The 26289-nt window shown below is 38.9% G+C and overlaps 1 protein-coding gene across 3 annotated transcripts in view; it reads right to left on the bottom strand.

Moving 5' to 3' along the window:
* Positions 1-26289, bottom strand: part of CERS6 (ceramide synthase 6) — a 349400-nt gene that overhangs the window by 144492 nt on the left and 178619 nt on the right. For all 3 annotated transcript variants that reach the window (XM_069577322.1, XM_069577321.1, XM_069577320.1), the window contains exon 4: positions 956-1013. In XM_069577322.1, the coding sequence (XP_069433423.1) occupies positions 956-1013 (58 nt within the window). The remainder of the gene's footprint in view (positions 1-955; positions 1014-26289) is intronic.

The raw sequence follows: 26289 nt of genomic DNA on the forward strand, positions 1-26289 counted from the left end.
CAAAAAGAATATTTCCTCTAGGAAACTATGATACTGGGAAACAACCATTATTTATAATAGAATTTGCCACAGGCAGACAATATCTTACAACTCAGACTCGAAAAATAAAAAGGTAATTTTCATACAAATATTTACATGAGAATTTACAAGTAAGGAATGTCACTTGGCACAATGCCCCACTTTGAAAATAAAAATGTGCTAAATAAAGATAACACTGATACCACTTTAAAGGATAACACCATAAAATATTTTTTAAAAATAAGTTTCCACCTTCTGCCAACTCACTATTGTATGATTGAAACTTGAAGTTAAGCAGCCTAACTTGTTACTGCTATTATATGTCCTCGTGAGACGAAGTTAGGCAGCCTAATTTGTTAGTGCTATTAAACACTGAAATAATGAAGAAAAAGACTATGACAGCCTCAAAGAATTGTTTTCGTAGGTAACTGTGCCTTGGTTTATGTAGAATAGCAAAGCACAGTCTAGGAAAGGAATGGAATTTTCCACTGGCAGTTGGTGTCACCTTGTTGGTAGCTTTGCAAGACACTAAATTCTAATTTATACTGGCAAAGGCTATGGTAATAACACTCAATGCCACAACTGACCTTTTTAAGTTGTGTGATGTGGTAACTCTGACTTCTTTTCGAGCCTCAGATGAATTTTATAAGTTCCTAAAGCCAATGGGTAGCAGATAACCAACTAGAGTGGTCCAAGGACTTAGCAATATCTATCACTGGAAAAACAAATTATTTTCAAAGCTGTTTTCTACATATGCCTAAAAGTTACTTACTACAAAGAATAAATTAACAATATTTTTATAAATCAAAGAAAATGCACAAATAACTCTTAGCAAGTCTTATGACTGTTTAAAATACTACTTCTGTCACATCAGAAAACATGAGATATAGACTTACAATTACATGAGAATTATATAAAATAATTTGACAGATCCTACCTTTTTCAGGTACCGGATTCCATAGGTAAATATATAAAGGCCATATGAAAATTTCCACCTGTGGAAAGTTTAAAAAGCATTCTATGATACTCAGTTTAAATATTTCATAGCACATTCTGAAATACATGTGTGAAAAAAATTCCATTAAAAGAACCCCCCGACACACACCTTTGCCCCAACCAGGGATTAAACATAATTAGTGACTTCAGTTCAGTCGTTCAGTCATGTTTGACTCTTTGCGACCCCATATATCGCAGCACGCCAGGCCTCCCTGTCCATCACCAACTCCCGGAGTTCACTCAGACTCACGTCCATCGAGTCAGTGATGCCATCCAGCCATCTCATCCTCTGTCAGCCCCTGCTCCTCCTGCCCCCAATCCCTCCCAGCATCGAAGTCTTTTCCAATGAGTCAACTCTTTGCATGAGGTGGCCAAAGTACTGGAGTTTCAGCTTTAGCATCATTCCTTCCAAAGAAATCCCAGGGCTGATCGCCTTCTAAATGGACTGGGTGGATCTCCTTGCAGTCCAAGGGACTCTCAAGAGTCTTCTCCAACACCACAGTTCAAAAGCAGCAATTCTTCGGTGCTCAGCTTTCTTCACAGTCCAACTCTCACATCCACACATGACCACTGGAAAAACCATAGCCTTGACTAGACGGACCTTTGTTGGCAAAGTAATGTCTCTGCTTTTTAATATGCTATCCAGGTTGGTCATAACTTTCCTTCTAAGGAGTAAGCGTCTTTTAATTTCATGGCTGCAGTCACCATCTGCAGTGACTTCAGTGCAGGCTAAACATGTACACTTACCATGAATGGCATACAGTAAATATTTTAAATATTAATAATTATATTTGTAACAATTTTTCTTTCATTCAGTTATTATGTTTGCCTACTCACTCATCTTTTCTTCCTTCAGCATGTGAATTTCCTCTAGTTCATGGCTCATGAAAGGACAGATTTGAACACTATGAAGGTATATAAGATAGTTTGGAATTCTTTGCCTGATTCAGAGATTAAGTAAATGACTTAACTGATGTTCATGTTTTTAAAGAAAACTTTAGTATTTTTAAAGTAGGTAATAGTTTTTCCCTTCATCTTTTAACAAATTTTTATTGGCATCTTTCTGGATATGACTAAAGGAACCTATCTGGAATTGAAACCATCCATCTGATGTACAACTGTTAGCAACAGCATTATACTATCCCAAACTCTGTTCAGCTGTTAGATGGTCACTTTTTTAAGGGGGAAAATCTTTAAGTTCTCTTTCAATGTTAGATGAATTGAATGTTTACCTCTTTTAAAGACTTTACAAAAACACCAAGACTTTATATAACTTATAAACATACTATGTACACATATATATAATATATGGTTCCTGCAAAAAACCTCAACCTGGTACTCAATTCCCAATTTCATTTTTTTATTTTTCTGAGTGTAAATAGTTGTGCCTTTAAAAACTGGTTGATGTCACAAAACAGAATTCCTGAGATCATGCTGCTCATGGCATCTTGGGTTACAAGTTGTAAATGAACACAAAGGAGAAAGTGACTAGTCAACTTTGCGATGAGGAAATTTGCTTTCTGTGTTTCCAAGCCATGTAAAAATTTCAAATAAGAATCTTTTTTTGTGCTCTTTGAGTCTGATTTATTTTCAGTTGAAGTATAGTTGACTTACAATGTCATGTTAATTTCAGGTGTACAGAACAGTGATATATTAGTTATACATTATATATACACACTGTTTTTGTTTACTAGCTAAATCATGTCCGATCCTTTTGCGACTGCCATGGACTGTAGACCATAATTATATATATGGTCTCAGTTCAGTTCAGTTTAGTCGCTCAGTCGTGTCTGACTCTGTGACCCCATGAATCACAGCACTCCAGGCCTCCCTGTCCATCACCAACTCCCAGAGTTCACCAAGTCGCTGTGAATCAAGTTGCTGATGCTATCCAGCCATCTCATCCTCTGTTGTCCCCTTCTCTTCCTACCCCCAATCCCTCCCAGCACCAGGGTCTTTTCCAATGAGTCAACTCTTTGCCTGAGGTAGCCAAAGTATTAGAGTTTCAGCCTCAGCATCAGTCCTTCCAACGAACACCCAGGACTGGTCTCCTTTAGGATGGACTGGTTAGATCTCCTTGCAGTCCATGGGACTCTCAAGAGTCTTCTCCAACACCACAGTTCAAAAGCATCACTTCTTCAGTGCTCAGCTTTCTTCACAGTCCAACTCTCACATCCATACATGACCACAGGAAAAACCATAGCCTTGACTAGATGGACCTTTGTTGGCAAAGTAATATCTCTGCTTTTTAATATGCTATCTAGGTTGGTCATAACTTTCCTTCCAAGGAGTAACCATCTTAATTTCATGGCTGCAGTCACCATCTACAGTGATTTTGGAGCCCAAAAAAGTAAAGTCTGACACTGTTTCCACTGTTTCCCCATCTATTTGCTATGAAGTGATGGGATCAGATGCCATGATCTTCATTTTCTGAATGTTGAGTTTTAAGCCAACTTTTTCACTCTCCACTTTCACTTTCATCAAGAGACTTTTTAGTTCCTCTTCACTTTCTGCCATAGGGTGGTGTCATCTGCATATCTGAGGTGATTGATATTTCTCCCGGCAATCTTGATTCCAGCTTGTGCTTCTTCCAGCCCAGCATTTCTCATGATGTACTCTGCATAGAAGTTAAAAAAGCAGGGTGACAATATACAGCCTTGACGTACTCCTTTTCCTATTTGGAACCAGTCTGTTGTTCCATGTCCAGTTCTAACTGTTGCTTCCTGACCTGCATACAGATTTCTCAAGAGGCAGGTCAGGTGGTCTCATATTCCCATCTCTTTCAGAACTTTCCACAGTTTGTTGTGATCCACACAGTCAAAGGCTTTGGCATAGTCAATAAAGCAGAAAGAGATGTTTTTCTGGAACTCTATTGCTTTTTCCATGATCCAGCAGATGTTGGCAATTTGATCTCTGGTTCCTCTGCCTTTTCTAAAACCAGCTTGAACATCTGGAAGTTCATGGTTCACATATTGCTGAAGCCTGGCTTGGAGAATTTTTAGCATTACTTTAGTAGTGTATGAGATGAGTGCAATTGTGCGGTAGTTTGAGCATTCTTTGATATTACCTTTCTTTGGAGTTGGAATGAAAAACTGACCTTTTCCAGTCCTGTGGCCACTGCTGAGTTTTCCAAATTTGCTGGCATATTGAGTGCAGCACTTTCACAGCATCATCTTTCAGGATTTGAAATAGCTCAACTGGAATTCCATCACCTCCACTAGCTTTGTTCGTAGTGATGCTTTCTAAGGCCCACTTGACTTCACATTCCAGGATGTCTGGCTCTAGGTGAGTGATTGCACCATCGTGATATATGGTCTAGAGTATGGTCTATTTTCTTTTTCAGATTAATTTCCCTTACAGGTTATTACAACGTATTGAGTAGGTTTCCCTGTGCTATACAGTAGGTCCTTGTTGATCTATCTTATATATAGTAGTGTGTATATGTTAATTCCATTCTAATTTATCCCTTTCCCTTCCCTTCTGATAAACCATAACAAGTAAGATTTTTTGTAAAGGTTATTTGAGGAGATGATTCAGGTTACAAAGCTCTTTTGAGGTAAGAAGAAAAGAACAATAGCAGTGAGCTCAGAGAGCTGAGTAAGACTCGATTGTAGACGCACATGTCCCTGAGTTTCATTCCTGGACTGAATGACTCTTCAAACATCCTGGAATTCAAGTCAGAAGTAACCTTTAGAGAAGAGTTTTGAACTTTAGGATTGAAAATCATCAACTAATAATCCATAAAACCTGAATTCAGACAGGAACAAAAAGCAATGATTCTAAAACTTCTTACAAAAGCCCTCCTTTAAGTAAAGTCAGTTTACTTACTGCAGTGTCAAAGTCAAGGCCTTAATTTTAACCCCATCTCCATTATCAATTTTTTTGGTGGCTGCGGGTGAGAGTATCTGTGTATTTCTTTCTGTTAGGATGTATAAATTCTAAATCAGAAGTGAAGACCTGGTATGGTTCTAAGGGTATGTACCTCATGCAGTTATACAGAGCATGATGCTAGGTTTAATGTTTTGCTGTTACTATCTTGAAATTCTTAATAATTGTTGAATAAGGAGCTCCATATTTTATTGTTCATTGGTTCCTAGAATTATATAGTTGGTTCTGGTCAAGATTCATAGATTCTCTTAAATTTGAGCAAACCTATTGATATCTCTTGACCTCAATTCCATCTCTATAATGGGAGAGTGGTTTATATTATACTGTTTTTGATATTTACACTGTTTTGATATATTGATATCCTAAGGATTTAATGGAAAAAGTAATTTCCACTTCTCTCTAGTTCCTCTGACTCATGATTGTATTAAACCAGCCTAATTCATGCATTTGCAAGTCACTTTTTGGTCTCTGAAGACAAGTGAATTCACAACTCCTAGACTAAATGATTTAAAGAGCTGTTTCAGCTCTAGAACTTTGTTGTCCAGTCACCAAGTCATGCCCAACTCTTTGTGACCCAGTGGACTGCAGCATGCCAGGCTTTCCTGTCCCTCACCATCTCCTGGAGTTCGCCCAAGTTCATGTCCATTGCATCAGTGATGTCATTCTATCATCTCCTCCTCTGTTGCCCTCTTCTCCTTTGCCCTCTTCACCTCCCCTTCACGGCCTTGTCACGTCAAAGGGACTTGCATAACTCAGTGAAGCTATGAGCCGTGCCATGCAGGGCACCCAAGACGGATGAATCACAGTGGAGAGTTCTGACAAAACATGATCCACTGGAGGAAGGAACAGCAAAGCCCCAGTATACTTGCCGTGAGAGCCCCATTAACTGTATAAGACACTTAGATCAGGCAGTTTTTACAGATAACAAAGAAACTTTATGAAAGTCATTGGAACCCCTATAATCACTCATGTAACTACATTTTCTTTCATAAAATGACCCAGCTTTCATAAGACATAGGTTATATTATAGGAACATGAATGCCTCCATCATCTGAATAACACTCTGTGATGAATATCTATAAGGCAGAGTTTATTTCCACCAAATATCTACAGAAGCAATATTTTCAAGGATTTTTCCATATTCAGGAAGTCCTTTGTTTTATTTTTGTAGTGTCATGTAAGTTACAGTTTTAAATGGTGCCTTTCTACCAGCCATTAACACAACCCCTCTCAACCTCCCACTAAAATATCTATTAAAAAGAAAGGTAAATAAAGGTGCATGCAACCACAAAAAGTAAAAAATGACCTTGTACCTATTGCAGGAATCAAAGAATTTACAGAAGAAAAAAAAAGAATAAAATTAGAAATAAAAATATAATTAGAGGCAACAAGAAACAAGCTATTGCTCTTAAAGGAAGTAGGAAAATCTGAGTATATCTTCCTGTCTCCACTTTCTGCCATCTTGTACAGAAATGCAAAAATCTGCATCAATCAGAAACCTAGACAGCCCTCTGTCATGAATGAAACTTTTGAGGCAGGAGGAGAATCCCCCCACCTTGTCAATTCATGACTGTTCAAAAGATGAGTAAGAAAAAAGGAAGTATTTAGCACCCTGGGAGTTCCAGTTACAGAGAAGGTGACTTAGGGGCAAAATGATTCATGGTGGTGTTGCGTTCTGGAGGTTGGAGTTCTTACAACCCATTTAACTGACAGAGAACAAGATATAGAGATAGCTGTTCTATGTGAAATTCTTCTGGTCCACTGAAAGTAGACCAAGGCTTATAGTCATCAACCTGCTACAAGGTCAGAGAGCTAAAAGAGGACTTTTACTAGCAAAAAAGAGAACAGAGAGTGGGGTAGAAGTCAATCTATACATCTTCTCTGCGAGCAGGTCTGGATGGATATTTCCAAATTCAGGAATGAAAAAAATCTAAATGTCAATACTGGTCTACTAAGAAGTATTTATTGCATAAATACGGAAAGAAAAGAGCATGCTAAGGATCCAAAGAAAGAACCATCTCCTAAAGTTAACTCCGGGGAGGAATCCGATGTCATTTTTAGAAAAGCATTTGGTGGTGTTAGATATGTCTCCTAAAATCAGAAGAAGAAAGCCACAAATTAGTAAGACTACTGGGTAAGATAAAAAGAGATTATCAGTGAAACAAAAAAGCAATATAAGGATTCTAAAAATGAAGTGAAGGAATATTATCCACATGAGGGGGAAGGGAAAAAAAATGTACACATATCCTGCTAAAAATCATTGATGTAGAAGATAAACCATCTCCATAGGGCTGGAGAAAAGAACCAATAGATGAAAGAAGACCTAAGATCCAGAGAATCAGAAAAATCAAGTCTAATTATAGCTGCTTCTGAGAAAACTCAACTGAAGGATTTAAATGGAATAACCAAAGATACAACTGAAAAAAAAAAACCAACTGACTGAAAAGAATAAGGTCAACATTGTATTCTGAACAATATCAGTTCAAAGCCACATCCTGACAAATTTTGAATCCTTGGGTTAAAAAAAAAATCCTTCAATATCCATGCACAAAAACAAAAAAAGTCAACATACAAATCAATTGAAAATATGTCACCATCAAAGGAACAAATATCCAGTGGTCTTAACTTCTCCTTTGCATCACTAAATTTATAGAAAAGAGAGAACATTCCATCAAAGAAAGCTACTGCCAACCAAACTGCTTTCATCTGTTAAAAAAAATAAAAGTAAAGCATTCTCAGATAATCAAAAGTTCTGAAAATACATTACTCTTTAACCATTACTAAACAAATTACTTTGGTCAATTCCAACTCACGGAGATAGAAGCAAAAGTTAAGAATTCAAAAAGTATGATTTTAGAATAAAAGAAGTATTGTTAACAGCATAAATAATTGCTGTAAATTTCACTGGGGAAATTTGGGCAAACAATGCCCAATAAACTGTGGAAAATTCTGAAAGAGATGGGAATACCAGACCACCTTACCTGCCTCTTGAGAAACCTGTATGCAGGTTAGGAAGTAACAGTTAGAACTGGACATGGAACAAATAGGAAAAGGAGTACATCAAGGCTGTATATTGTCACCCTGCTTATTTAACTTCTATGCAGAGTACATCATGAGAAACGCTGGGCTGGAGGAAGCATAAGCTGGAATCAAGATTGCTGGGAGAAATATCAATAACCTCAGATATGCAGATGACATCACCCTATGGCAGAAGGTGAAGAAGAATTAAAGAGCCTCTTGATGAAAGTGAAAGAGAAGAGTGAAAAAGTTGGCTTAAAGCTCAACATTCAGAAAACTAAGATCATGGCATCTGGTCCCATCACTTCATGGCAAATAGATGGGGAAACAGTGGAAACAGTGTCAGACTTTATTTTTCTGAGCTCCAAAATCACCGCAGATGGTGACTGCAGCCATGAAATTAAAAGATGCTTGCTCCTTGGAAGGAAAGTTATGGCCAACCTAGATAGCATATTAAAAAGCAGAGACATTATTTTGCCAACAAAGGTCCATCTAGTCAAGGCTATGGCTTTTCCAGTAGTCATCTATGGATGTGAGAGTTGGACTATAAAGAAAGCTGAGAGACGAAGAATTGATGATTTTGAACTGTGGTGTTGGAGAAGACTCTTCAAGAGTCCCTTGGACTACAAGGAGATCCAATCAGTCCATCCTAAAGGAGATGAGTCCTGGATGACTGATGTTGAAGCTGAAACTCCAATACTTTGGCCACCTGATGCGGAGAGCTGACTCATTTGAAGACCCTGATACTAGGAAAGATTGAGGGCAGGAGGAGACGGGGACAACAGAGGATGAGACAGTTGGATAGCATCACCGACACAATGGACATGGGTTTGGGTGAACTCCGGGAGTTGGTGATGGACAGGGAGGCCTGGCGTGCTGCAGTTCATGGGGTCGCAAAGAGTCGGACACGACTGAGCAACTGAACTGAACTGAACTGAATGCCCAGTTAAATGCTACTGTTCTTAAGGGGCAATTTAGTACAAATATTTTAAAACAATAATCAAAGGATGAATTATCAGATTATATTACTGGAAGAAGGGACTGGAGAAGGGAAGTATTAAATTTATTCTTAAAGAGAAATTTCAAGACACTGTGGTCATGGTAAGAGAAATATAGTTAAAAGAATGTTTCTTTAAAAACTTAGAGGATGTCTGGTTAAAGATGGCAATGTTTTGGGTGCACTGAATTGGGTGATGGGTGATAGGTCTGACGGGTGCATGAATTTACCTATGTGTCTTTATGAATATAGCACTAAACAGGCAGAAGAGGAACTTTGTGAAGGAAAGCATAAACTCAAAAGGACACAGATAACAGGGTTGAGGATAACCACCTCACTGTGGAGTCTGCTGTCAGAACCAGGGGCTGGCTAGATCCTAAGCTGTGGTTGGAGGATGCTGAGAATCACCAGAGAGTCCCAGAAAGATTTTAGATGAGAAAGCAACTCTGCAAGGGAGGAACCTCTATTGGACCAAGAAGCCTCAGGATTAGCTTGCCCAATTCCAGACTGTTGCTAAGTGGCAAAACCAGGACACAAACCTAGTGCAACACTCTCTCAAAAGCCTCCCCTCAAATTCCACAGAATTAGCATGCATTTCTCTGCCTAGATGTGTTCCACACTACACTTGTTTGGACATGGAAACCTTTCATAGCCATCAAGCCTGAAAATGAGAATGGAAAGCTAGTAAAAACTACCACCCACAGAATCTGTTTTATTGTCCTTATACAATAAGGCTGAAAGGGTTCTTTGTCAAAGTAAGACTAATAAAAATGTGACATAAAAGCAGAGAATCAGAGTGTTGAGGTCTTCTGTTTTATTGCCAGGTGTCACTCACATGGCACAGGGGTCCTAACTGATAGAGGAGGCAGATGCAGGGAGAGACATCCAGGAGCAGCTCCCTGAGCCCAACTTAGCACATCATCCTCGAGAAAGGAGGACAGCCCCTGGGGCCAATTTCTTTACAACATTTCTGGAGTACTTGCTCTGGGCTAACAGCTGTTCTGAGCCCTTTACAAGCAGAAAGTCATTCAGTGAAAACTATTCCACACAACAAAGTAGGTACTATTAACATCATCCCTAATTTTCCTTCAAATGAGGAAATAAGCCCAGAGAGGTTCACCGACTTCTCAAAGGTCACACAGCCAGGAAGGGAGAACACCAGAACTGCAAACCAAGCAGCATGATTTCAACATCCCAACTCTTAACTATTACGCTCTGCTGCCTCTTCTTGATGTTACACAGCTGAAAACTGAAGACAATGTATCCGGCTGAAATGGTATTTCCAACCAAGGGGCCATTCATAGATACCACATGATAAGAACAGTCTCTGTCCTGATGACTAGAAACTGGCTGCTTGCAAAATTGGCAGTAGGGAAGGGCTGCACTTGGGATTCTTCTCAATACCAGGGCACTTAGACAATACTGAGTTTGTTCACTAAAGTCACCAGTAAAATCCCAGGACCCTTCTCCATCTTAGCCACTCATCTTGTCCATGTACTGCAACACTATCCCTCCTTTGAGATTTATGTCAAATGCTAGCTATTCCATGAAGCCACCTTTTCTGAGCACTGCAACAATGAAAGCATTATAATTCTCTGACGGTGTGTTTCTTACCTCATCTCATCTTTGATTACAGCCACAAACCTCCGACTTGCTTGTGAGCTCCAAGTAGGTATGACTGAATATTATTTATTTTGTGTTTCTGACAGCAGAGTGTTTGGCGAGAAATAGTTCCTAAATTGACATCTGAATTTTTATTAATGGTATGAGCACTCCCTTTAACTTCTTTACATACAGGTTTATTTCAACCAAAATAGTCTTTAATCAAATAATTGTACCGTTTCCAGGAACTGTGCAAAATATGAGTAAGAAAGTGGAAAGACATGCCAAATGCTTGTAATGCAGTTTTTTTACATGACCAATATAGCAAAAATTTGGAATCAAAGAAAGTCAATTCTGGAATGGTCTAAATAATAATTTAAAAATACTGTTACTGAATGCAAAACTAGGATGCCTTATTAGAATACATATTAGCATGTAGTTCCTTTGATTCTGACTGAATTTATCAATTTGAGACATTTCACATTTTCACTGTTCCATCATTTAAGGTTAAAAAAAACACACTGCTTACCAAATATATGAATAAAGTGAAGTAGGGCTTACATCTTTTCTTCATGAAATTTAATATAAACTTCATTTTAAACTTCATATATCTTGCAAATTTTTATAAATGAAGTGAAACTACTATTGTTGTTCGATTGCTAAGTCATGTCTGCCTCTTTGTGATCCCAAGGACTGCAGCACACCAGGCTCCTCTGTCCTCCACTGTTGCTCAGTTTGCTTAAATTCATGTCCATTGAGTTGGCGGTGCAATCTAACCATCTCATCCTCTGCTACCCACTTCTTTTGCTTTCAATCCTTCCCAGTATTAGGGTCTTTTCCAATGAGTCAATTCTTTGCATCGGGTGACCAAAGTATTAGAGCTTCAGCTTCAGTATCAGTTCTTCCAATGAATACTCAGGATTGATTTCCTTTAGGATTGGCTGGTTTGATCTGCTTGCAGTCCAAGGGACTCTCAAGAGTCTTCTCCAGCACCACAGTTCCAACGCATCAGTTCTTGAGCACTCAGCCTTCTTTACGGACCAACTCTCATACCCATACATGACTACTGGGAAAACCATAGCTTTGACTATATGGACCTTTGCCAGCACAGTGATGTCTCTGCTTTTTAATATGCTATTTAGGTTTGCCATAGGTTTTCTTTCCAACAAGCAAGTGTCTTTTGATTTCACGGCTGCAGTCACTATCCTCAGCGATTTTGGAGCCCAAGAAAAGAAAATCTATCACTGCTTCCACTTCTTCATAGTGAAACTATGGAGTTTGATAAATGAAAAAATATTCTGAAATTAATTAGTAAAGACTTTGTATACTGATATGGTTGTACATTGGTATTCGTGGGGAATTGATACCAAATAACAGTGTCAAATATCAAAATCCAAGGATGCTAAAGCCCCTTATATAAAATGGTATAGTGTTCGCCTACAAACTACAAACTGTACACATTCTCTTGTACACTTGAATCATTTCTAGAGTACCTAATACAATGTAAATGTTATGTAAATAGCTGCTAGTATGTGGCAAATTCAAATTTTGCATTTTGAAACTTTCTGGACTTATTTTTCCTAAATATTTTCAATCCCTAGTTGGTTGAAATTTGTGGAAATGGAACCCACAGACACAGAAAGCCAACTGTACTTCACATAAATCTATCCTTTCACCTCCCAAGGATCGAACCTGGGTCCCCTGCATTGCAGGTAGATTCTTTATTGTCTGAGCCACCGGGAAGCCCCACAAAGAAGATTAAATTCCTGTTTTTCTACTGAAAACCTCAAAGCTTATGACTTTCATAAGGTACGGACAAAGCTACAGTATAAACATGGTATACTCATATTTCATCATTTCTCCAGTCAAGTACATCAGGACTTAAAAACACCCTTCAAAATGGTTTCTGTGTATCAGATACATTCACTTCCACAGTGTTTTTTTTTTAATTAATTTTTATTTTTACTTTATTTTACTTTACAATACTGTATTGGTTTTGCCATACATTGACATGAATCCACCACGGGTGTACATGAGTTTCCAAACATGAACCCCCCTCCCACCTCCCACTCCATATCATCTCTCTGGATCATCCCCGTGCACCAGCCCCAAGCATCCTGTATCCTGCATCAAACACAGACTGGCGATTCGTTTCTTACATGATAGTATACATGTTTCAATGCCATTCTTCCAAATCATCCCACCCTCTCCCTCTCCTTCAGAGTCCAAAAGTCCGCTCTACACATCTGTGTCTCTTTTGCTGTCTTACATACAGGGTCATCATTACCATCTTTCTAAATTCTGTATATATGTGTCAGTATACTGTATTGGTGTTTTTCTTTCTGGCTTACTTCACTCTGTATAATCGGCTCTAGTTTCATCCATCCCATTAGAACTGATTCAAATGTATTCTTTTTAATGGCTGAGTAATACTCCATTGTGTATATGTCCCACCGCTTTCTTATCCATTCATCTGCTGATGGACATCTAGGTTGTTTCCATGTCCTGGCTATTATAAACAGTGCTGTGATGAACATTGGGGTACACGCGTCTCTTTCCATTCTGGTTTCCTTGGTGTGTATGCCCAGCAGTGGGATTGCTGGGTCATAAGGCAGTTCTATTTGCAATTTTTTAAGGAATCTCCACACTGTTCTCCATAGTGGCCCACCAGCAGTGCAAGAGGGTTCCCTTTTCTCCACACCCTCTCCAGTATTTATTGCTTGCAGACTTTTGGATCGCGGCCATTCCACAGTGTTTTGAAGTGAAGTTAACTGTGGCTTCAAACTTAATAGCCATCTTAATCATCAACTTTATGAAGTGAACAGTACTTCTATTTACTGGGCGTTCTTTGAGGATCAACTAAGTATTTTCACAAGTTAGTAGTAGCTGCATTCCTTGAGCACTCACTTAATGCCTGGTACCATCACAGGCTTTTGTATGCACTAACTTATTCTCATGTTATGAGAACCCTATGGGGTAGATGCTACTATCATTCCGATCCTACGGACGTGGAAAATAATTTAGGTCACTTGCCTAAAAGCACAGTTAGCAAGTAATGACTTTGGGGATTCAAACCCAGGCAATCTGATTCCAGGGACCACACTCCTTTCTACTACATACTGCCTCTTTATTTTAACATAAAAGTTAAAACAGAAGTTATATTTTTTATTGCAAAGTACATTACTCTATAGCTTTTTCTCCAAACATATTAAGCAAAATCAGTGGAATTATTCTGACAGCTATGGCCTCCACTTTCAAGCTCCTTTTTGATGCTAAGGCAGGAAGGCAAATAAAACTCTGTTGTCTTCTCTTCCTTTCTCCACAAATGTTAAGCATACACTCGAAGTGAAATGACTTGGCAAGATTCCTGGTTAAGAGTTGGCGTCACGAATGTGTGATGCTTACCCTAGAAGGACAACAGCTTACTAAGGGCAAAGATTTGGTCTTACAGGTATTTGAGTGCAACATTGGTATATTTCTGTGTACATAAATCAAAGCTATCCATCTCCCAATTTTTATGTTTGAACACAAGTTTTTCTTTTTTATTACTTTTAATTAATTTATTTATTTAATTGGAGGCTAATAACTTTACAACATTGTAGTGGTTCTTGCCATACTTTGACACAAATTAGCCTTGGGTATGCATGTGTCCCCCGTCCTGAATCCCCCACCCCTCCCCATCCCATCCCTCAGGGTTGTCCCAGTGCACCAGCCCTGAGCACCCTGTCTCATGCATCGAACCTGGACTGGAGATCTATTTCACATATGGTAATATACATGTTCCAATGCTATTCTCTCAAATCATTCCACCCTTGCCCTCTCCCACAGAGTCCAAAAGTCTATTCTTTATATCTGTGTCTCTTTTGCTATCTCGCATATAGGATCATTGTTACCATCTTTCTAAATTCCATATATATGTGTTAATATACTGTATTAGTGTTTTTCTTTCTGACTTACTTCACTCTGTATAATCGGCTCCAGTTTCATCCACCTCATTAGAACTGATTCAAATGTATTCTTTTTAATGGCTGAGTAATATCCCATTATGTATATGTACCACAGCTTTCTTACCCATTCATTTGCTGATGGACATCTAGGTTGCTTCCGTGTCCTGGCTATTGTAAACAGTGCTGCGATGAACATTGGGGTACACGTGTCTCTTTCCATTCTGGTTTCCTCAGTGTGTATTCCCAGCAGTGGGATTGCTGGGTCGTATGGCAGTTCTATTTCCAGTTTTTTAAGGAATCTCCAAACTGTTCTCCATAGTGGCTGTAATAGTTTGCATTCCCACCAACAGAGTAAGAGGGTTCCCTTTTCTCCACACCCTCTCCAGCATTTATTGTTTGTAGACTTTTTGATGGCAGCCATTCTGACTGGCGTGAGATGGTACCTCATTGTGGTTTTGATTTGCATTTCTCTGATAATGAGTGATGTTGAGCACTTTTTCATGTGAACACAAGCTTCTCTTAACAGCTTTGATCTATCGAATAGCCTTGTTTTTTCACCAGCAAAGGTAGTGATCCCAGGGGGTCCATCCACACCCTTGTTCTACCAATGAAAACATCAGGTTCAGAGAAATGTGTAACTTCCCTATGTTCCCAGATAACTTGGTGAAAGAAAACAGGGCTCCTCATTTTTCACACCAGGTCTCCTTTGTCTACATCTTAAAAGCCCTATAGCCTTAAGGTCTAGACTAGAAACAGATAATGACACCCTGAGTTCAGAAAATACTCAGAGTGATACTCTCAGAATTGATACACTGCCAGTTCTCTGAGAAAGCATGTAATGTCCATTAGTGCACAGACATCAAATTTCACAGATTATTATTACATTTTTTTTTACAGAGCCACAGGTGCCAGACTTCTGTTCATCTGGGTGGTTGGTGGGTTGGCTGGATTTTTGGTTTGTAGAACAAAATTAGGTCCTTCAACTGTATTTTGCATTCAGTAAGTCTAACAAAGCCATCAGACATCACTGAACCGCGTTAATGATGCAGACACATATTTCTTTCTTGTTCCACAGGGTTTTAGCCAAAATACCTCCCCTCAAAGATTAGACATGGGTTCGACCCCTGAGTTGGGAAGATCCCCTGGAGCAGGAAATGGCAACCCACTCCAGTATTCTTGCCTGGAAAATCCCAGGGACAGAGGAGCCTGGGGGGCTACAATTCATAGAGTCACAATGAGTCGGACATGACTGAAGTGACTTAGCATGCAAAGATTAGCTTTAGAATGCAGCATTTTGAAGTGAAGATAGATTTGAAGTCTTAGTTAAACAATTGATAGGTTTTATCTGAAGACATTTTTAAAAAGAGATAAGAATTTTTAAGTCTGTATTCTCCATTTCAAATTGTTACTGGGACACTAATATTATTAATTGAAGACAACAGAGATGATCATCAGCTAGGAAGAAAGTAGATTGACTTTAGCTTGAAAAATTCCATAAATTTAAAGAATGAAACAAAGATGAGATTAAAGATTCTTTTCTTGGAAACTCTGATATACAATCTAAATTCCCAAGATGCCATTCAAACTTTAATCAGTTTAGGAATCCAAAGAAATAGTCTAGCTAGGAGAAAAGATATGACTCAGCCTATGGACCAATTATGCAGACCTGAGTTTCACCTCAAAGCAAACATCCCCTAAAATTATTTCTATGTCCATCAATAAGTAACTCTGTGACTCTAAGTAGTTTTCCTCATTTGCTGAAGGCTCAGCTTTCACTTTTCACTTTCATGCATTGGAGAAGAAAATGGCAACCCACTCCAGTGTTCTTGCCTGGAGAATCCCAGGGACGGGGGAGCATGGTGGGCTGCCATCTATGGGGTCGCACAGAGATGAACACGACTGAAGCGACTTAGCAGCAGCAGCAGCAGCAGCAGCAGCTGTTTCTCTGTTTGAGAAGCAACAGACTTATCAATGCAGTCACTGAGGTTGGAGGTAAGTCAAACCTATTCACTTCATTCTCAGGATCAGTGTGAACTTAATCTGAGCCAGAACTGTCTTCATTAAATCACTGATTCAAAAAACAGGTTAGGCACTTCTGTAACATGCAAAATAATGTTATATATTTCATGAATATATATACTCATATACATATATACACATATATGTAGCATAAAAATAAAGAAGGAAATATAAACACCAAATTGAGGATAGAGATTGACTGGAGGGTAGAGCAGAACATAGAAGGGGTCTATAGAGAGCTTCAGCTGCTCTGTAATATTTTAATCCTTTAAAACAAGACAGGAGAGAGCTCAGAGGGTCTTTGTTATATTAGTCTCTGTATGAAGAATCAGTTCAGTTCAGTTAAGTTGCTCAGTCGTGTCCGACTCTTTGTGACGCCGTGCATCGCAGCACGCCAGGCCTCCCTGTCCATCACCAACTCCCGGAGTTCACTCAGACTCACGTCCATCGAGTCCGTGATGCCATCCAGCCATCTCATTCTCTGTCATCCCCTCTCCTCCTGCCCCCAATCCCTCCCAGCATCAGAGTCTTTTCCAATGAGTCAATGCTTCGCAGGAGGTGGCCAAAGTACTGGAGTTTCAGCTTTAGCATCATTCCTTCCAAAGAAATCCCAGGGTTGATCTCCTTCAGAATGGACTGGTTGGATCTCCTTGCAGTCCAAGGGACTCTCAAGAGTCTTCTCCAACACCACAGTTCAAAAGCATCAATTCTTCGGCGCTCAGCCTTCTTCACAGTACAACTCTCACATCCATACATGACCACTGGAAAAGCCATAGCCTTGACTAGACAGACCTTTGTTGGCAAAGTAATGTCTCTGCTTTTCAATATGCTATCTAGGTTGGTCGTAACTTTCCTTCCAAGGAGTAAGCGTCTTTTAATTTCATGGCTGCAGTCACCATTTGCAGTGATTTTGGAGACCCAAAAAATAAAGTCTGACACTGTTTCCACTGTTTCCCCATCTATTTCCCATGAAGTGATGGGACCGGATGCTATGATCTTCGTTTTCTGAATGTTGAGCTATAAGCCAACTTTTCACTCTCCTCTTTCACTTTCATCAAGAGGCTTTTTAGTTCCTCTTCACTTTCTGCCATAAGGGTGGTGTCATCTGCATATCTGAGGTGATTGATATTTCTCCCGGCAATCTTGATTCCAGCTTGTGCTTCTTCCAGTCCAGCGTTTCTCATGATGTACTCTGCATAGATATTAAATAAGCAGGGTGACAATATACAGCCTTGACGTAATCCCTTTCCTATTTGGAACCAGTCTGTTGTTCCATGTCCAGTTCTTTTTTTTATTATTTTTTATTTATTTTTTTAATTATTTTTATTATTTTTTATTTATTTTTTTTTTTAGTTTTTTATTTTTTAAATTTTAAAATCTTTAATTCTTACATGCGTTCCCAAACATGATCCCCCCTCCCACCTCCCTCCCCACAACATCCCTCTGGGCCATCCCCATGCACCAGCCCCAAGCATGCTGCATCCTGCGTCAGACACAGACCGGCGATTCAATTCCTCCATGATAGTATACATGTTAGAATGCCATTCTCCCAAATCATCCCACCCTCTCCCTCTCCCTCTGAGGCCAAAAGTCCGTTATACACATCTGTGTCTTTTTTTCTGTCTTGCATACAGGGTCGTCATTGCCATCTTCCTAAATTCCATATATATGTGTTAGTATATTGTATTGGTGTTTTTCTTTCTGGCTTACTTCACTCTGTATAATCGGCTCCAGTTTCATCCATCTCATCAGAACTGATTCAAATGAATTCTTTTTAACGGCTGAGTAATACTCCATTGTGTATATGTACCACTGCTTTCTTATCCATTCATCTGCTGATGGACATCTAGGTTGTTTCCATGTCCTGGCTATTATAAACAGTGCTGCGATGAACATTGGGGTACATGTGTCTCTTTCCATTCTGGTTTCCTTGGTGTGTATGCCCAGAAGTGGGATTGCTGGGTCATAAGGTAGTTCTATTTGCAATTTTTTAAGGAATCTCCACACTGTTCTCCATAGTGGCTGTACTAGTTTGCATTCCCACCAACAGTGTAGGAGGGTTCCCTTTTCTCCACACCCTCTCCAGCATTTATTGCTTGCAGATTTTTGGATCGCAGCCATTCTGACTGGTGTGAAGTGGTACCTCATTGTGGTTTTGATTTGCATTTCTCTAATAATGAGTGATGTTGAGCATCTTTTCATGTGTTTGTTAGCCATCCGTATGTCTTCTTTGGAGAAATGTCTATTTAGTTCTTTGGCCCATTTTTTGATTGGGTCGTTTATTTTTCTGGAGTTGAGCTGCATAAGTTGCTTGTATATTTTTGAGATTAGTTGTTTGTCAGTTGCTTCATTTGCTATTATTTTCTCCCATTCAGAAGGCTGTCTTTTCACCTTGCTTATATTTTCCTTTGTTGTGCAGAAGCTTGTAATTTTAATTAGATCCCATTTGTTTATTTTTGCTTTTATTTCCAGAATTCTGGGAGGTGGATCATAGAGGATCCTGCTGTGATGTATGTCGGAGAGTGTTTTGCCTATGTTCTCCTCTAGGAGTTTTATAGTTTCTGATCTTACATTTAGATCTTTAATCCATTTTGAGTTTATTTTTGTGTGCAGTGTTAGAAAGTGATCTAGTTTCATTCTTTTACAAGTGGTTGACCAGTTTTCCCAGCACCACTTGTTAAAGAGATTGTCTTTACTCCATTGTATATTCTTGCCTCCTTTGTCAAAGATAAGGTGTCCATATGTGTGTGGATTTATCTCTGGGCTTTCTATTTTGTTCCATTGATCTATATGTCTGTCTTTGTGCCAGTACCATACTGTCTTGATGACTGTTGCTTTGTAGTAGAGCAGTACTACTGTAGTCAGGCAAGTTGATTCCTCCAGTTCCATTCTTCTTTCTCAAGATTGCTTTGGCTATTCGAGGTTTTTTGTATTTCCATACAAATTTTGAAATTATTTGTTCTAGTTCTTTGAAAAATGTGGCTGGTAGCTTGATAGGGATTGTATTGAATTTGTAAATTGCTTTGGGTAGTATACTCATTTTCACTATATTGATTCTTCCGATCCATGAACATGGTATATTTCTCCATCTATTAGTGTCCTCTTTGATTTCTTTCATCAGTGTTTTATAGTTTTCTATATATAGGTCTTTAGTTTCTTTAGGTAGATATATTCCTAAGTATTTTATTCTTTTCGTTGCAATGGTGAATGGAATTGTTTCCTTAATTTCTTTTTCTACTTTCTCATTATTCGTGTATAGGAATACAAGGGATTTCTGTGTGCTGATTTTATATCCTGCAACTTTACTATATTCATTGATGTCCAGTTCTAACTGTTGCTTCCTGACCTGCATACAGATTCCTCAAGAGGCAGGTCAGGTGGTCTGGTATTCCCATCTCTTTCAGAATTTTCCACAGTTTATTGTGATCCACACAGTCAAAGGCTTTGGCATAGTCAATCAAGCAGAAAGAGATGTTTTTCTGGAACTCTCTTGCTTTTTCGATGATTCAGTGGATGTTGGCAATTTGATCTCTGGTTCCTCTGCCTTTTCTAAAACCAGCTTGAACGTCAGGGAGTTCATGGTTCACGTATTTTTGAAGCCTGGCTTGGAGAACTTTGAGCATTACTTTACTAGCATGTGAGATGAGTGCAATTGTGCGGCAGTTTGAGCATTCTTTGGCATTGCCTTTCTTTGGAGTTGGAATGAAAACTGACCTTTTCCAGTCCTGTGGCCACTTCATTATAAAAAAAGATACTGTGAATAAGAATTATGTTCAGTAAAACATATTACAGTAAATGATTATGTCTTTTCCTTTCTCACACCTGGAAACTATGAATGGCTTTTTCATTGTATACCATCAGTCCAAGCATCATTTTCTAAGCATCATAAATAGTTTTACTCTTTTCCTGTCATTGATAGTTATGCTTTGAGGGCTAAAATTACTATTGGAAAAGTTTCAGGTATTGTCCACATTTTATACTGACTTCTAAATCTACTGTGATCCATTTCTTAGATTTAACTACTTTGATTTGGATATTGAGTTTTTTAAATGCTTTGTTTGTAAATTCTAACAGCAGTCAAATTTTACTGATTCTCTCTTCAGTTCTCTATTGGGGTCCATTCTTTTCTTTCCAGGTTGATTTCTCTCGTCAAATGCCCAGCAAGGTTGAATTCAGCATCTCTGGCCTTTGGCCCCTCCCATGAGTCTTTCCAACATCAGTCCCAGGCTCCTACAATCTACTCAAAATACAACTGCCAAAAATCAACATCCACAAATGACATTCTGTTAGGTCACTGTGTCTATGAAACACTTCTCCTTACTCCTCGAATTCCCCGGAATACGGACTAAACATATAATTGTGAGCTTCAAGTCCATTCATTTATACGCAAATTTGAAAGGTCACAACTTGTAGAAATCAGAAAAAGATAAATGAGCATTTTCCAACAAACATTTGTTCAGGATAAGGATAAAGGAAGGAATAAAATCAAGATTATTCTCCTGTTGCCAAAAACAAAATCAGTCAATATGACTTTGGAACATGTACTTGCAAATGTCACAATTCTTAAGTGTGTGGTTAAGGCAAAAGCAGCCAAATATTTATTACCACCTAACGTCAAGCTAATGTTATGTGTCCCTTGAACATCAAGTGCTTTCATAGTCTCTATGTACTTTCTTTTTTCTTATCTGAAAGCAGACTGAAGACAAAGAGTCATTTTCAGATGCTGTGACTGCACAGGAAAGAAAGAAATGGAAATGAATGGTACTCCAATTTGAAAAATGTACATACATACTTTTTCATTTAAACAGGAAATTCATTTGTATCTCTCTATTGCCCTGTTTGGTATCAACTTTCTGTCATAGGCTATAGCACATCTCATAACTGGAGGAGAGACAGAGCAGCAGGCCATTCATAGGGCCTGGCACAGAGATCCTCTCTTACCCTTAAATCCTGCCTACAGTTCTCGTATAAAATTTCTTTAGTCCTCATCTGAAAAATGGGGGTGAAAATATGTAATTTTCTTATTGTTAGAATTTAATGAGAAATGAAAGAAAAGATTAAAACACAGAGAAATATGCTCAGGGATGGACCCTAGGATGCTATGTAGGCTCATTCTTGATTTACTTGCCCTGACATACCAGTCTCACCATGCATTCATACATCATATTTCACCTCCTGGTGTTCGTTTGTTTTTTGAAATATTTTTTCCACCCACATCCACACCACTTGTCATCCTCCAGCTCCTTCAGCCTATTTACCACCACATTCTCGTCTTGGACTTTTAAGCTGTCTGTGAAGAATACAGATTTGTTCATGTAGATGTTTATTTATGTGTGTGCATGTATGTGTATGGACTTCTCAGGTGGCACAGTGGTAAAGAACCTGCCTGCAAATGCAGGAGACATGGGTTCAGTCCCTAGGTAGAGAAGATCCCTTGGAGAAGGAAATGGTAACCTGCCCCAGTATTCCATGCCTGGAAAATCCCATGGACAGAGGAGCCTAGAGGGCTACAGTCTATGGGGTCACAAAGAGTCAGACATGACTGAGAACACACACACATGTATATATGTATGTATGAACATAGATATATGTATCAAGTAAATATATAGTATATGTATGTGTATAAACACACATATCTATGTGCATGTATATGTATGTACATATAAAAGTTAAGTCCAAGAATATCAAGGATCTTCTAATTGGAAACAAATACAGGTATGTAGACCTCTGACCTAGTATCTTCTATGTGGGAGAGGATGATGTTCTTGCTCCATCCTCTATTAGGGAAAGAAAAGTAAGAGCAGACAAACAATTTGCAGTCACAAGGCACTTTCCAAAACAGTCAGTTAACTTGTACTCCTGTATAAGAAAATAAGCCATTTCATGAAATTGAGCCTAGTTACAACACACACAATGAAATTCTTGGCTGACTAGTCACCATGTGACGTGTAGGCTGACTGAAAAAGTAATGAGTTGCCCACATGCCAGCTATATTCATAAAGTAGTACCTCATCTTTTACATAACCGGAACACTCCATTCACTGTGAGTACTGGAAGACAATGAGCTGCCCACTTTAAAGTCGCATCATGCTACCAAAAAACTGTCAGAACTAATAAATGAATCACAGGATACAAAATCAAGGTACAGAAATCTGTGACATTTCTGTACATTTACAAACTATCAGCAAGAGAAATTAAGAAAATAATCCCATTTACAATTGCATCAAAAAGAAATTTTCCCTGGTCTCCATCCACTTCCCCAAAGTAGAAGTATTTGTACCCATAATATACTGTTCTAATATTAATATTTATTATAGTTATCTCTTAAGCAGATAACTGATGCTGGGAATGATTAAGGGCAGGAGAAGGGGGCGACAGAGGATGAGATGGTTGGATAGAATCATTGACTCAAAGGACATGAATGTGAGCAAAAATAGTGAAGGGCAGGAAATCCTGGCACACTGTAGTCCATGTGATCACAGTCAGACAGGACTTAGCAACTGACTAACAACAATGCTTTAAGAGACCAACAATCAGTTGATTTTTCATTTCCAAGTGAAAGATCTGCGCCTTAATTCTGCCCAAGACTCACTTTAGGGAGGCTGCATTCTCCCTGGGCTAGAACACTGGATCCACGGGGGGCTTTCATTTCAGTCTTTCTGAGTGAGCATGGGTGCTCCCTGTGATTCTATCATCTGATCTATAAAATGAAGATAATAACATCTACTTCAAAGGGTTTGAGTGAGGATTAAGTGAGATGATACTTGTAAAGTACACAGAACAGCATTTCAATATGTGGCAAATGTTTAATAACTCTTATCTTTATTATTTTTATATAGCACGTATATGACATATACCCCAGAAATGATTCCTGAATTAAGTCTTATGGTTAACTGTATGGGTCAGTGCCAATGGTTATACACACCACTAAATTATCAGAGGACTTTAAGGAAAGACATTTTGTATGAGATTTGAAAAAGATACAAGGGTAAAGGAAGCCTTCCTTCCACTAAAGTGGTTAAGCAATAGGTCATGTAAATGAGGGACTCTCTGTTGCTTCTTTATTAAATTTATGTGTTAGAATTTGGCTGACTTCTTATTTTCCCCTTGTTTGCAGTTTTAAAGTTATTTAATATTTAATGTTACAAAACCACTTGAGATTGCTGCTACACTAAATCTGTACATTGTACATGCAGTTCTGAAAATGCTAAGAGCAAAATTTAGTAGAGCTGGAAAGTGAAAAGTATAGCAGTGAATTTCCATGGCAATGTGGTGTTATAAATAAGATATGATATGTGGAGAAATTGATCACCGAAGATGTACAGATGAAGAGAATGAGTTTATGTTTATTCATGGCTTTTTTTAAAACTCCTGTGCATTGAGATATTTTATAGCCACAAAATTAAATGTCTGAACTTCAAGGTCATCATCCAAAACCTGTCAACACACTGCCTCTAAATGAGGGACTGCAAACTTAAATCCTTTGGGCACCACGCCAGTCAGGCAAACAAGGAGATGGTTAGGCTGAGCTCTGGGTGAACAGCCACTGGCACTCAGTCCCCATGCTGGCAGTGGGGCAGGAGGTGCTCAGGGCTGTGGCAATCTCAATACCCCACTGAAATAAGGGTCAGTCAAATGTCAAGACAAATCCAAACTGAACTGTGGCCAGAATTCTCCCATTTTGCAGAGAAAGCTGGCAGTCTGATATTTTATGTATTTTATATGAAATCTGATTTTTAAATAAATGCTGGCAATTAACTTGACTGAAAACTAAAACACTAAAAAGGCCAAACAAAATACATCTTGAAGGCTGGATTCAACCTGGGGTCACAAGTTCACAACTTTTGCTTTCATATGTGGCAGAAATGGGTGGGATGTTTTATTTTTAACCCTTACTCTCCAAATTACATAAATAAGCTGGAATGGAACTCTGCTTTCCCAAGGCATGGAATTTTCATGGGTAAAATTTCATCCTCATTTTCTAATGACCTAATGAACTCTTGATCAATTCTCAGAAAATGTCCAGCAACCAAAAATGGAGAGAAGTCAAATGATAGAAATTCTACATGTAATTATGCTCACAAACAGACTGCCATTCATTAAGAAGGATAAATTGAGCAATTACTTAATGCCTAGACATGCAAGGATCTAAAATGAATAAGTCATAATCCTTCTCTTAAGAAGCTGACAATCTAACAGGCTGTTTCTTGATGGGCTCTGGCTGCAAATCTAAGAAAGCCTTACTATTTGAGGCCATCATTCGCATCCTCTGTCTGCACTTTGAACTTGGGACAATATCCAAACAGTAGCTTTTATCTCAGGGTCATCCTGCCCTAGTGTCTCTAGGGGAAAATGCCTGGAGATCTCAGTTCTTCCACATCAGATCTGGGAATCTTATTAAAATGGAGATGGGGTCGCATCTGTCCCTTCTTTCTGTGAGCTGAGGTAAGAGAGGGGTGGGGTACAGATGCAGTGGGTGACCAGACAGGAAACCCAAGAAAAAGTTCCACTGGACCCAGTGTCCAAATCCCCTGAAGACTTCTGTAGGAACACAGAGCAGGAGAATTGTCAGGAGATTAATGGCACCAATGCAATGGAAAAGCGTCTGGAGGAGGGGCATGGGGAATGGGCAAGTGAGGGATGAGGGGAGGCAGTCAGTAAGACATTTACTATCAGAGTTTCAATAGCAAATCAGTTACTCATAGATGATGGCAAATGCTAACAGGAAAACAATTCAAATTATAAAATAAAATGTATTCACAATTTTCCTGGAACATCTATACTATGTAATTGAAGACAGATATATACAGTCAAACAGACAAATCAATTCTCAAGGGGTTCCTTGTAATCACTTGTACATATTTGGGATGTTATGACCAGTGTAATTAATACACATTCTTTCTCTGCATCATTGCATGCTTTAGAGTAACACTATTTCCTGGAGCTGTGAAAGCTCTTTCATGCAGAACCTCAGGATAACTGGAGTAGCACTGCCAAGAAAGGAGACAGACCGAGAAGCAGGCAGGTCCTTAGGGAAAGAATGGCATGCAGATTTTCTCAGAACCAGGGACTTCTTTCTGAAAGGGGTAAACAATGAAAGCCTGTAGTCTTCCTGGAAGTGGTCTCTGCCTCTAAGATTTTGCCTATTTTCAGCCAGATTGAGACTCCTGAAAGAACAATTCTGCAGACACTTTAATGAACTGACTCTGGGATTTTCAATAATCAGAGCCCACCTTTAGACTCCCACCTTTAGACTCACTTCTCTGCAAGACTTTCCTTTCTTTTTCCAACTCTCTGCTCCACAGAAAATTACAGGATTCGTTTGCTCCGTTAACCACTACCCCCATAACATCACAGACAAGCAAACAAGCAAAACAAAAAAGAGCCTACTGACCACCTACTGTTTTCCAGCCACTTAAGTATATTTGCATATGTAATTCCACTTTATGTATCACAGCAATTCTTCCAGGAAGGTGCTGTTTTCCTCTTAAACAAGTGAGATCCTTGCACAGAGAGCAAACCTGGCTTGTGGGAGGTCACATTGTAAATATAGGAGCGAGGAATCAAACTCCAGATGTCACTTAGGATGTGTGACACTAAAGCCCTATGAGCTTCGTAGAGCAGCACTCTGCCTATCACAGAACAGGAACAAAGACGATAATAAAAATAATAGCTAACACTTACTGAGTAATTACCAACGGATACTTCTAAGCGCTTTATGTGTTCTAATTCACTAATCCTCACAAGTGGATCAATGATAGCTCCCATCTTAGAGATGTGGTACCACTCTAGTATTCCTGCCTG

Source organism: Ovis canadensis, chromosome 2 (assembly GCF_042477335.2).
Source record: "Ovis canadensis isolate MfBH-ARS-UI-01 breed Bighorn chromosome 2, ARS-UI_OviCan_v2, whole genome shotgun sequence".
NCBI lineage: Eukaryota > Metazoa > Chordata > Mammalia > Artiodactyla > Bovidae > Ovis > Ovis canadensis.